The sequence below is a fragment of the Lissotriton helveticus genome, chromosome 10 (genome assembly GCF_964261635.1).
Source record: "Lissotriton helveticus chromosome 10, aLisHel1.1, whole genome shotgun sequence".
In the NCBI taxonomy this organism is placed as follows: Eukaryota; Metazoa; Chordata; class Amphibia; order Caudata; family Salamandridae; genus Lissotriton; species Lissotriton helveticus.
In genome coordinates, this window is record NC_136071.1 from 524,328,190 (window position 1) to 524,341,965 (window position 13,776).

The 13,776-nt window shown below is 43.3% G+C and overlaps 1 protein-coding gene across 2 annotated transcripts in view; it reads left to right on the forward strand.

The window, feature by feature from the left end:
- Positions 1 to 13,776, forward strand: part of DECR2 (2,4-dienoyl-CoA reductase 2) — a 62,682-nt gene that overhangs the window by 15,240 nt on the left and 33,666 nt on the right. For both annotated transcript variants that reach the window (XM_078663048.1, XM_078663047.1), the window contains exons 2-3: positions 11,846 to 11,955; positions 13,472 to 13,540. In XM_078663048.1, coding sequence (XP_078519174.1) covers positions 11,846 to 11,955; positions 13,472 to 13,540 — 179 coding nt within the window. The remainder of the gene's footprint in view (positions 1 to 11,845; positions 11,956 to 13,471; positions 13,541 to 13,776) is intronic.

The window sequence follows — 13,776 nt, forward strand, 5'->3', positions numbered from 1 at the left end:
AAGGAAATCAGTGAGAATTTTTAAGATTAGTGAAGTGTTTCATTATGCATTCATTGGCGGTCAGAAACCTCTTCTTTTACACTTTTTTTGCTTTCTGTTTCTGAAAGTAAAAGTCAATGGGAAGTCGTATCCACGTTTCATGTTCACCTCAAAGGGTAAAAACATAACCTGTTCAGTGTAAATGAGAAATAACTGCCTTAGCATGGAGAAACCAAATTAAAATCAAGTTTCAGGCATTACTGATTACCTTTCAAAACAACAATGGGTAATCTTAAAGCAGTATATGGGAGTAGATTTACACCCTGGGGCTTCATGATTGCAAGGTTATTCCCCACGTTCATAAAAGTAACATTTCAACTCTTTGGAACAAAGTACAGCATATACCAGACGACACCTGGTACTGCTGTCATAAACCCCTTGTTGTGGTGCTTTTGAAACAACTGATTTCCTCTGCAGAGAGGCATTGGCGGGACGTTATCATTTTATATATATTTTAATTTTACATAAAAGAAATGGTACGACATTTAGTTAGGGCTTATTTACATCATTACCCCCCCCCCCCTCTTCAGTTTTTACACCCCAAGTTACTATCAGCTCGTGCAACAGCCTAAGAACTATCAAACTATCCCAAGTACAGAAAGTTTACATGATTAAAAAGTACATAATGAACTGCCTGGGTTACCGACACAGACCAGGATTCATAAGCGGGAATGATGGACTTGGAGCAAATGCAGCAGCAGCGGGCAAAAAGAGTGACTGACCCCTTTGACTGAACATACACAGGCATTTACTTACATGTTCATTTATAAGCCAGACTGACTGGCTTTAATACTCGTCTAAAGAAAAGTTTTAGCAGGTGTTTGGCGAAACCGCAGTGCGTGTCACTATGGAGAATCAACATCCCACATTCTCAGGAAAGACTGAGGCGAGACAGCGTTGGATGGCTCATACATTATCGGTTAATTGGGATATGTCTAAGGTATAGCAAAGAAAGGAGTACTGTACACCTACGTTTGGCAGTTCTTGAATGTATAGGCAGGGCAAACTAGCATTGGAGATTGGTACTGTACGTTGTGTAGTGGTAGCAGTGCAGGCGTTTGTGTCAGAGGGTGGGGGGGTTGTATGCTCCACAGCAGAGCTTGCAAGGTAAAGTGCACATACCAAGTATTTTAAGTGTGGTTGAATAAAAGTGCGATCAGACAAGCCAGGGAATAAAAACAGGTATTCTCCGCTGTTCGAACGCCATAGCGAGATTCACCGTCCAATTTATTACCAATAAGATTCTGCTGATTCCCAGCCCAATGGGCTACCCGTGATGCCCTCTCTGAGCTTTGATAACCCAAAGTATTGAAGAAAGGGAGGTGCCCTGTTCAAGCTTGCTGTGATTGGCTGACTAAATTCATAAATTTACCAAGCCCTTGGAGCGACACGACGGTAGTGCACGTGTTGCGCACAAAGTGCGCAGTGTGTGATGTCATAGGGCCAGCTGACTAATTGGCTGTGGGCCCGGTTTCTCTGACTGTCGTGACCACTAGAAGATCAGGGGATTTCTATTACTGGTATCTTTTCTCTACATGTTCTTTGTATAAGTGGGTAGAGAATTCAATGTGGAGATGGCCAAGATCTCCAAAACTATTAACCAACTCCCTCAAGCTACAAAAAACCTGTGGAAATCCTTTCTGATGCCATACTTAAAGACCCCTTCCAAAGGCTTTTGTGCCAATTACGTCATTTTTAGGTCTGGTGTTAGCCAAGACCGTTTGATAATTTATAAAATATATTTATACACATATATACACACACACTATACTTATTTAAAGGGACTTTCAGCCAGCAGTGTTAATTCATTAGGCCTATTGGAGTGTCATTCAGATTTCGCTTCGGTCACTGTAATTATGCTGCAAGAGAGGACCAAATCATGCAGCAGGTTTTCGAGCCTATTCAGCAACAACATGTAAAGTATAAGGTATAAAGCAGCAACTTTTCTGAATAGATCAATACATTATTTTGTCATTAGGTCGAGCCTGTGCAGTGCATGCGATGCTCTGCGAGGCATGCTTTATTCGAATAAGGAAATGAAGCTCCGCCCACTCTCCGCCCATATTTTTCATTGGCTTGTCATTGTCCTTTGTAAATGCTGGCTTCTGATTCGTATTTTTTTAAATTAATTTTGTTTTGTAATTTAATAGTGAATCAATTAGACATAAATAGTTATATGATAAAAGATTTATTTATTTATGCAGTCACCTATATACATGTTCGGCATAGAATAATATAACCATTAGTAATATGTACATTTGTTAGGCAGTACTAACGAATATATATTTTAAAACGTTTGTTATACACGTTAATACAAAGCAATACACATATGTAGGTACAAATCTATACTCCAAATAAGTGTTTATATACAGAGGGATATGCTGTATATTTATGTTTGAGTATGGTGGTTATGTGGGGAAGAGCCAACTCTTCAGTAGTCTACTGAAGATAAGGTCATCCGTGGGTCTTATGTTTGGGGGTAAAAAGTTCCATATTCGGCTGCTTGAAAAAAGAAGGATGTGCCACCTATGTTTTTTTTCTTGTATGGTGGGATTTTGAGGCGAGTTGCCAATCTAGAGCGAAGGTTCATTTGTTGAATGTATTTTGTGATTTTATTCCTGATGAAAAGCGGTTCTGTTCCATGTATTGCTTTGTGGGTAATAAAAAGCAGCTTGAATGTGGATCTTCTGATAACCAGTAACCACTGTAGAGCTTTCAAGGCCAGGGAGATGTGGGTTTGTGGCTTTATATGTAAGAGTAGTCTGACAGCAGAGTTCTGAATCTGTTGTAGTCTTTTCATAGGTGTTAAAGATGATCCGTGGTAGAGGCTATTGGTGATAATGAGTTTAGAAAGAACAAGAGAAATAGTAGCCTGGACCTTGTGTGGAAATCCCATGTGGCGGAAGATGCATCGCTGAATTTTTATTGAGACAAAACTTGATCTTGCTAGTTTGGCCACTTGGACATTCATTTATGGCTTGGAGTTCATGGTAATTCTGAAGTGTTTTACTTACTTCGATACTTTAGGCGGTGTTCCCAGGTCATCAGGCAATGTGGTGAGTGGGTCATAATTTTTCCAATCGCTACACATAAGTATTTCTGTTTTTGAAGCATGCAGTTTGGGATGGCTCCTTGTCATCCACTGATCCACAGGTCTGCGAAAACTGAAAATTTGTGAGTGTGGAATGCATTTAGGGCTTTTCAGTTTTAGTTTTTTTTTAATACTAACCAATCAGAACACTAGCCCTAAGCCCTAGAACTAAAAGGAGACCAAGCTCTTACAGCCAATCAGAAACCAAACACTAGGTCCAATAGAAACCCTAGCCACCAAACAAAAATCCCTAAACATATCCACCAATCAAAACTCTAACCCTAAGCCCTACATACAATAGAATCACTGACCCAGGGACAAATCCGAACCCTAGACTGATCATCCAGTCAGAACACGAACCCTAAGCCCAATAGAAACACCAGCTACAGCCACCAATCAGTGCACAGATGTAACGTCCAATAGCAGCCTATATAAGGTGTGTGTGTGACCACAGGCTGCTGGGCAGGGGAATGGGATCTGCTCCTCAATTCAGAATCTCCCTGCAGACAGGCTCAATCCACACTCTGGAGTTCAGCAGGTAAGGGCCTAATCTAGACCTCCAACAATACTGCTTTTCCAACAGCTTAAAAAACGAGTCTCCTAGCCAAATAACGAGTTCTACAATCACTTTCCAAACACAGTTTAAAACACTTAAGAGCAGTGGCGTCTCCTCAACGAAGGTGGAGGAGCATCTCCCCACAGCTCTAAAGGGAAAAAAAATTATAACAATATATAGTTATTATCATCTTATTTTTCCTATTAAAGTCAGTGGCTCTCGGGGCCAGAGCAAGGAGAGGAGTGGTTTGCACTCCTTAAGTGCGCATGACTGCTTGGCCAGTCCTCTCGGGCTCACTTTGCGTCTTCCGCACCAGGCGTGTTTTACACAGCCTGATGAGTAACATGCAAAGCCTCCCAGTCCCCGTCATGCAGCATTGTGATTGCCTATGGGGAGCCCGGGTGCTTCCTGCTGCTAGCGGAAACAGGAAAAAGAGGACGGAGGAGAGGCGGGTAAGTATTTTTTTCCTCCCCATCACCACAACCCCACGCCCACCACTCCTGATTGGTAGCAGACGCTACTGACTAAGAGCAGATTACTGCAGTCTCAGAGCCCACTCTGCTTGGGTATAGTATGTTTGTTTCTAGGGGGGGGGGGGGGGTAGTAATCTTGTTTCACTCACTTGCTAAGACAAAAGGGAGCTGGGGGTGGATTGCTTACCCACAGGTCTGAGCACAGATTAGGGGAGACACTAGGAGGCAAACTCAAGCAGTCACTGGCAGGTTCAAACTGCAGATTTGCTGCTACAAAGACCACAAATAATGAATTTAAAATGACAGTCATGGCCAGATCAAAAAGTAGATTTTGAACTACAAAGCCCACAATGCAACAGGTAAATTAAAGCAGTCATGGGCAGATAAAAACTTCAGTTATTAAAATATCAAGCCCACAAACAACACAGGTGAAAATGAGGCACTCACGGGTGGAGGAAAATTGCTTTTTAAAATGTCAGGAAATGGGCAGCAAAAACTCTGTCTCCCTACCACCTCCTGGTTCCTGGTTCACTGCAATGTTGGGCACAGGGAAGCTGTTTGATATCTTTCTTTGCCATCTAACTGCCCCTTCACTTTGTCCCCACCCGTCCCCTTCACTTTTCCTCTCCTCTCCATGCACTCTCTCCTCCCATCCCCATTCCCTCTAAAGGACACACAAAATGCTGGAGTTTACTTTTTATCTGGAATGTATTTGCTTTGCTTAGTTTTTCTCAGGATCCCCACCACGGGTTGATTGCAAATTCATGCATATTAAACATTGCTATTTGCAACTGCAATACTTCAAAATGTGTCTAATGTGAGACCTATTGCATTGCAAATGCTTGTTTGTCAGCTAGTTGGTTCTTATATACTTTGCGATTGATAGTTTTTCTGTATGTGCCCCTGTTCCCTCTCATTAGCTGGAGTAGTCGGGGAGACAATGTACTGGGACACTTAAAGGTGTTTTATTAGGACTACCTCGGTGGGTGTATAGAGAAGGGACCCATAGGGGAGTAAACCCACCATTAAGATATCTAATGCATATCGCTGTAATGCAGTCAAAACTGTTGTGCATGGAACCCTGTTAGCAGCACCAGGTGCCAAATCACATATGACTCATCAGTTTTCTCTCTCCCCTGTGGAGTTTCGCAGGGTTCGTCGCTAAGCCCAACTTTGTTCAATATATATGTGACAGACTTAGCACAAGTAATTAAATCCTTTGGAATGGGCCTCACGTCTTATGTCGATGACACGAAATTGGTGCTAGCGGTGCACAAAGACGGGGAGGCAGTTGCGGCTAGCTTTCATGATGGCATATTGGCCATTAGCTCATGGATGGCAAACAACTGCCTCAAATTAAATTCAGATAAGACCGAGGTAATGGTCTTTGGTAACCTTGCCCCTGGATGGTCTCCGACCTGGTGGCCAGCTGAACTGGGATCACTCCCCACCCCTGCCAAGAAGGCCATATACTTAGGCATTGTATTTGATGAGAGCCTATCCTTCAATCAGCATGTCAAAGCAGTGGTCTCCTCATCCTTTTATGTCTTTAGGATGATAAAGAAATTGCTACCTTTCCTCCCGACTAGCACCAGAAAAACATTCATCAGTGCTCAAGTTATGTCAAAAGTCTACTATTCTTTTTAAATCGACTCTCTCCTGTACCATAAAACCCCTATCGGTCTCTACTGATCCCTTGGAGGCACTATACTTTTGTATTGTGCACACCCCGGTAAGTTCCTTTTCTGGTATCTTGCTTTATAGGCCTCCTGGGTCCAGAACCAACTTTTGCCCAGAACTTTTTAGAATTTTGGAACCTTATTTTGGCAGACCTCATCTCACCATTCTGGGTGACATTAATTTTCATTTAGAGGACTTAGCTTCGAAAGATACCCTCTCTCTGCTTAACTCTCTGGAGGCATGTGATTTTGTCCAACGAGTTCTCTACCCGACTCACAAGGCAGGGCATATCCTTGACGGGATTTTTTCTAACGATTCTAGACTAGATGTTGGTATACCGGTACCTATTACCTGGTCTGACCATCTAGCAGTCCCGCTGTCCTTAGACATCCCCTGCCTTGATGTTACTGTGGGCATTGGCAAAAAACTATCTAAAAGGAGCTTCATGAACTTTACTAATGAGGCTCTAGCCCCTTTTATTTTTAACATCAATATTTCAACTGAGCGGAAGGTGGATGAGTCGGCTCAAGAACTCACTGATGCTATTACCAGAGCCGCGGATGAACTAGCCCCTTCTTCCTTGAAATCTGCAGCTCGACGGAAGCCAACCGCCCCCTGGTTCTCCGCCGATCTGAGGCTTCTCAGACAAAAATGCAGACAGAAGGAACGTGGGTGGCGTAAATCCTGGGATCCCAAAGATAGAGAAGGCTATAAGATCCTATTACGAGAGTACAAAAATAGAGTCATTAAGGAAAAACAGGACTATTTTTCCAACTTAACCTGTGCCTTAACATCCTCTAAAGAGCTTTTTAATATAGTTGACTCTTTGTGCTCTCTCCAGGTTCTTGACCCGGTAGTTGCTTCCCAGGAGCTATGTAACGATATATCAGACTTTTTTTACAAAAAGATAGATGATATATACATCGCTCTAAAGTCGCAGAGGAACTCTCTTAGTTTTGAGGATTTCTCTCAAATTAAACGACTGGAAGCTTGGAATAAGGATTCCCCTCAGTCCCTTGAACATTTTCCTGCTCTTTCTCTAGAGGATCTTAACAGTCTGTTGGACAAAACAAAATCTTCCTCCCCACTTGATCCAGTTCCTCTGAAACAACTTAAGAACTGCAGAGAGATCATTCTTCCTCCGATGTTGGAAGTAATGAATGGAGCCTTGGAACAGGGCATTTTCCCGTCACTTTGGAAGAAAGCCATTGTAAAGCCGCTGCTGAAAAAGACCACCTTAGACCCTGGAGAACTGAAGAACTTTAGACCCATCTCTCTGCTGCCGGCCCCTGCTAAGATGTTGGAGACCCATTTGAATTTCCATCTTTCAAACTTCCTTGATACCTCGGGCTTCTTGGACGGGTCCCAACATGGCTTTAGAAAGCTACATAGCACAGAGTCTGCCTTGACGAAAGTCATGGATAACATCCGCAGAAAAGTGGATTCGGGTCAAACCACCGTACTGGTGCTGCTAGATCTTTCAGCAGCTTTCGATACCCTGTCTCCCCTTACTTTAACATCCAGGTTAAGGGAGGCAGGGGTAGAAGGACCGGCTCTTAGTCTCCTGAGCTCCTTTTTACATCAACGAGAGCAGCGTGTCATGCTAGGTGAGTACCTCTCCCCTGCTAAGTCCTTGCAATGTGGGGTGCCACAGGGGTCGGCATTGAGTCCGACCCTGTTCAACATCTACGTGGCCCCACTTGCAAGACTAGTAAGATCTCAGGGGATGGAGGTAGTGTCGTATGCCGACGACACGCAGATTATGGTATCCCTGACCCACTCTGTGAATGAAACCGCATCGAACTTTAGGGCCTGCATGCAACTTGTTGCAGAATGGATGATTTCCAACTCCCTAAAGTTGAACGGGGATAAGACAGAGGTCCTGGTCTTTGGCAAAGACCAGGGCATGTGGTCAGGTGATTGGTGGCCTCCTTCTCTAGGTGACTGCCCTATACCTACACAATCTGCCAGGAACCTTGGCGTCATCTTTGACACTAAGCTCTCCATGGAGCTTCAGGTCAACAGAACGGTGGCTACCTGTTGGGGTGTCATCAAGACCCTGAAAAGGATCGTCCACTATTTGTCCCCACAGGCTCGGAAACAGGTGGTGATCGCCCTTGTTGGCTCAAGGCTAGATTATTGCAACTCACTGTACGCCGGGGCCAATAAGGGCCTGCTCCAGCGTTTGCAGGTTATACAAAACGCGGCTGCTCGGTTTGCTCTCGCTCTGCCTTGGTTGGCATCTATGACCTTAGCGAGGAAGAACCTCCATTGGCTCCCCATTCCTTCAAGGATCACTTTTAAACTTCTCTGCCTAACATATAAGGCTTTAACCGCAGGCTCGGCTGATGCTCTTGGGTCGTTACTCATTAGATATGTTCCGAGCAGATGCCTACGTTCCAGTGAGCTTAATCAACTGGTAATTCCCAGAGCCAAGAAGGCTAGATGGGGGAGCAAAGCTTTTTCCATACTGGCACCTCAGATGTGGAATTCACTCCCCCTGGAAATCAAACTACTGCCTTCCCTCGACCTCTTTAGGAGGTCACTGAAAACTTGGCTTTTTATTAATGCATATCAGTAGGTCCTACTTCTGTCTGCTAACAGCCTGTTATTTGACTTAGGCGCCTTGACGCCCACTGGGCATAGTTGCGCATTACAAATGATATTTAAATTTAAATTTAAATTTACTACTACAATGGCCTTTTAATCAATGCCCAAGAAAAGGTTCTGAACAGGCTGCAACTGATACAGAATGCAGCCGCCAGGATACTGTCATTTACTCCAAAGTTCAAGTCAATTTCTAGTATGGTGCGCCAGCTTCACTGGCTGCCCATAAAAAGCAGAACTAAATTTAAAGCGCTATGCATTGCCTATAAAGCAGTTCACGGTACAGGACCTGAATACCTAAAAAAAACTTTTCTGGCGTACGCGCCCAGCAGAGCACTGTGTTCGGCAGATGTAAACCTTCTGATCGTCCCCAGAACAAAGAAAGTCAACTGGGGTGACAGAAGATTTATAGCAGCCACGGATAAACTATGGAATCTGCTCCCTCTACAAATTAAGACCCGCCCCACTTTGCTATCTTTCAGAAATCAAGTAAAAACCTAGCTATTTGAGCAATATGGTGCCCCCTCCGCTTCTTTCCTTACAGTCCACAGCGCCGAGACACCCACGGGTATTTGTGCGCCCTAGCAACATAACATAAGTGCGGATCTATAACTTGCACCAGTGGGGCAGACTCAGGCTGAAGGGGGAAGGTCAAAATCTTAAAAGTTTGCCACCAAATCTTATGTCACTTATGCTGGTTGTGTAAGTAGTGATGCAATCCAGCTGATTGCAAGAGTTCGCACATGTTGCAAAATACTTAATTTGATAGATAAGCACAGCTACTTTTGAGTCCAAAGTTTACAAAGAGCTCTGATTTTCTTTAGCCATGCTTTATGATCTACTGAGTGTCACTCTTTAGATTTTTCACTGATTAGCATAAATGGAATGTGTTGTTCTCTGTATCTGATTGCTGCAATACAAAACCAACACAACAGTTCTTGCAGACAAGCTAAGTGAGTGACATCTTGTAAACCTACTCGTACGTTCTTCCTGGTTGCATTATGTGACAGTAAGCGGCCTGAGAATGTTGCCAGATCGGCCACATGAGAACCTGAGGCTGCAATGGCATTCTAAAGAAGTATATTACCTTTTCGTCTTTATAGTGCGCCCACTTAACACGTATGTTTAGATTAGGGGTAAAGTGCCAATCCAGTGCTGAATTCTCAGGATTCAGTCACACCGTCTCTGTTTGAATATGGGACCCATGAATAGGGTGAAAATGTGAATTGTGAAAGCAGCATTGAAATGTTGTTGTTCTGTGCATGTATTCAAAAAAATTATTTCAAACAAGTAAAATAAATAGAAATATTTTATCTCGAGTATCTGACGTACTACATTTTATAAACTACTTTAGGTGTTAAATGTTTCTTAAGTGGTGTACGAGCATTGTCTTTTATACATTTTAGTATGTTAGTTCCTGCTTGGACAACAAGGGTGTAGTTGTCTCCCTATTTTCTGGGCACCCAGCAATGGTCACTACAGAGAATTTGATCAAATTATTGTTGAAACGTATCTATTCCAGGAAAGGCCCTAGATTGTATTGTGCGCCATAAATCCCTGACTAAAGTCTGAGGGGATGATTTGGAGTTTGACAGAGAGAGTGCTTTGTTGTGACTGAGTGTCCTCTCCGCCAAACTCTTGGTCCTCCTGCCGAATTTAGAGGGTGGGGGAAGATATATCATGGTGGTGAGGAACAGGAAAAAAAAGAATGACGACTCGCACACCGTGGGAGAATACTCCTGTGGTGTGGAGATCGTTAGGTTTTTTATTTTTCAAAAACAAACTTGCGCTTTGGGAATTTGTTTTTGAAAAATAAAAATGTGACTGTGGCCGTCCTTTTTGATAGGCCGCCTGTCAAACTTTTCCTACATTGACTGGGACCGTCATGAGGGCGGTTCCTGCCAATGTACAATGATGTCTGCTGAGCCTGTGGATATCTCTAAATGTGCGATCGGAGTAAAGGCAGGGTGGTGGACGTAAAGTCCTCTGCCACCCTGTCTGAGTTTACTTTGTCCACCAAGCCCTAAATCAGGCCCTAAATGCTCTTAAGCGATAGGGACTTTAGGTGCTGAATGGGAAAAGGCTGCACGCTTGCAGTGATCTAATGTTTGTATTACACATATGCCGAGGCACTTCCAAAGCCAGTCCAAGTCTGTATAATAGGCATTAACTATCATCATGAAAGAGAAGTCCACAAGGTGTTCTTTATTTCCTTTTATGTATCCTTTATTTTTTTGCTACAATCCAATCATAAGCAACAGGCAGAGTGTTTCGTCTGAAAGGACTTTCTCAAGGCTAGCAATGAAAAATGTCTTTCTTTTTTGTATATGACAAGTCGTAGCTCCAAATAGAAGAGTTTTAAGGAACGAGCGTATGAATGCAAGTGAAAGGAAACCTGTAGTATGGGAATCGGTTTGTATCCGTTTTAAGGAACGAGCGTATGAATGCAAGTGAAAGGAAACCTGTAGTATGGGAATCGGTTTGTATCCGCACCCGCTACAGTATTTAAACAGAAACAAGCCTTGATAAGCCTGCAATTCTGGCGACTCTAGAGTCGTCCTAGTGTAAAACGCCGAGACTCCACCACACGAACCGCTTACAGTGATCTAATGTTTGTAGGTGGCAAACCTAGACTCAATAGATGGCTTTTGTTTGATCTGTAACTTAGGGCCTTTATTCATCACCGCACCAACTGCATCCAAGAAGTTTAGGTCAAGTCTAGAACAAGACGAACTCTTTAACTTTTAAGAACTGTGTAAAAGCTGACCATGGACAAGACGGTCTGTGACGTCTAGTTATCTACCACAATTAAATGTACATTGTATGAGCGAGCTCGTTATGGCATGGTATTGGATGTCAAGGCTGCTCTTTGTGTTTTTCCGAGGAGCTCTTTATGAATCTTAGGGCTGGTCCTTTCCCATCATATCTTAATTTTTCAAATTTGTGTTCTCTTTCACTTTTTATGTACAAGAGTCACTGTTTATTTTCCTGTAGTGTGTCATGTGCGAATGAGCTTCACTCTACCCCTTTCCTCAGTTCCTTAAATTGAGATCCAGTCATATACCTTTGTGGCACGTTAGCGGCCACTGTCTTCTTGGTAGTAATCATTTGCATGAATGACAGAATGGACTGCAGTGGTTTGGACTGCTGGCCCTCTGACCCAGTTAGAAGACATATCTGTGCCAAGTTCTCCATATCAAAAGCAGGGAGCGGCCAGACTGTGACGGTGCTACTGCATGGCCACCTCCTCTAGTCTTGATTGTTACATTAAGGCACTGCTAACCATGTGTCATAATGCTAATTCAAAAAGTTTGCTAGTGTGAACCTAAGACACATACATACAGATGTAGGAAGTTATGGGTATAATGATGGTCACTCGGGTGTTTTTCACTCTTTCAGGCAGGAGTCGCCATGTTGCAGACACCGTCCCCTACCCAGCCTCCTGAGGATGTTGACACTGATGACTGCCTCTCCAGCTACAATTACCTGTTCAGCCCTGGCATCCTCAAGTAAGTGCCAAAATGATTGTTTTCCCCCCTCGTACTTTTTCACCTGCAACTGACCAGTTTCTCTTGCCAATAAACATGGCCAGTCATACTCTAAGAATATGTATTCTTGTCATTTTGTGTTAGAGAAATCGGTGAGCTGCAAATAAAAATCCACATTTGTTCTCACTAGTATGTATTCTATTGGTAGGATTTTAGAAATCAAAAGGGCTGATAAAGCACACAGCTAATCAATAGAGTATCCCGGCGCTACAGGTTCATTAACAGCTGATCTCACAAGAGAAGGACATAATCTAAAAGGCATCATTAAAAAACAGGTTTTCAGGCTATGTTTAAAAGAGCCTGCATACTTAGTGGCACAAAAGTGCTGGGGAAGAGCATTCCAGCTGGCTGTACCTTGCGCAGAGCAGTAGGTGCCTCCTCATCTCTTCGACTTAGGCACTACTGCCAGCAGAGAATCAGCAGAACGTAGAGTTCTGGATAGATAATAATGAGGAAGTAGCTTAGTTAGCTATTTAGGGCCTAGTCCATAGAAGGCTTTTATGGGCTAGCACCATCCCTTGAACTACATTCTTGCCCGGATGGAAAGCCAATGCAACTTCTGAAGATGGACAGGGACAGAAATGTTCCTCGGGATGTTAAGCAGGAGCTGGACTGCAGCATTCTGCACCAACTCGAGTCTTGGTGTAAAAGGAGACCCCAGTATAATGCATTGGCATATTCCAGCTGGGAAGTATAAGGGCATAGACCACCACCTTTTGGCAAGGGGCTAGAAGAAGGAACAAGTACTTCCTCAGGAACCGGAGAAGGTCAAAACAGTTTCCAACTATGCTCACCACCTCTGATTGAAAGGACAAGTTGTTGTCAAACTTCACTCTGAGGTTCTTAGCCACTGTAGTGAAGTTAGTATAAAAGTGTAGTAGAAAAGCTAGGGTGTTCAATTTTGAGAGCATAGTAGCTACCATCCACCTGTTGAGTGCACTTACTCTAAAAGTCACTCTAAATGGGCGTTCTAGATACACTGATTTTTCCTTTATTGGATTTGCCTTTTACAAGGTTGTCATGATGAATTCCACTTTCTAGGCTTTTAGTCCACTGATGTAATCTGAAGAATTTGGCTGTCAGCATAAATGATTCATCAAGTGCATGTTTCAAACTCTAATCTTTGTGTACTTAATGAAATACATTCTTACTTTCCACCCTGATATGCATCCTATAATTATACTATCAAAGTGAGCTGCAGACACCGCTGCTCTTCCAGATGAAGAGCATGAGAGAACTACTTATCTCATCAGACCCGCTAACGCCATTGCCTTGTGAATTCCTGCTTTTCTATCTTGCTATAGTGAAAGTCCTTCTTGGATACCTGTCCCAGTTTCTGTGAAACGTCTTTCAGCGGGATTACTGTATTTGAGGTAGAAGCACAGGGAGTTAGCGACAGGCAAAAAAGGCCTGAAGACACCAAGCAGCCTGTTTGTGAAGTTGAAAACTCTTACTTTGTTCTTTTCCCTCTCAATAGGGACCAAGTGGCGTTCATCACAGGTGGAGGTTCAGGGATTGGGTTTCGCATTGCTGAGATCTTCATGAGGTAAAGCACTTCATTCGTATACTTGGCGGCCTGTTGCCATAATTATCGGGGCAGTACGCAGTGTGTCCAATAGAGCCAGCGATTACTCCATATTTGCAACAACTCTCTGTTCCAACAATTCAGTCCTACTACATTTGACAAAAAATCCCTAAATATGTGCGACACACACACATTCATTCTGAGCAGCATAGCCCCCAGTGCCAGAACTGTGACCCAGCAGGATTCTTGCATATGCT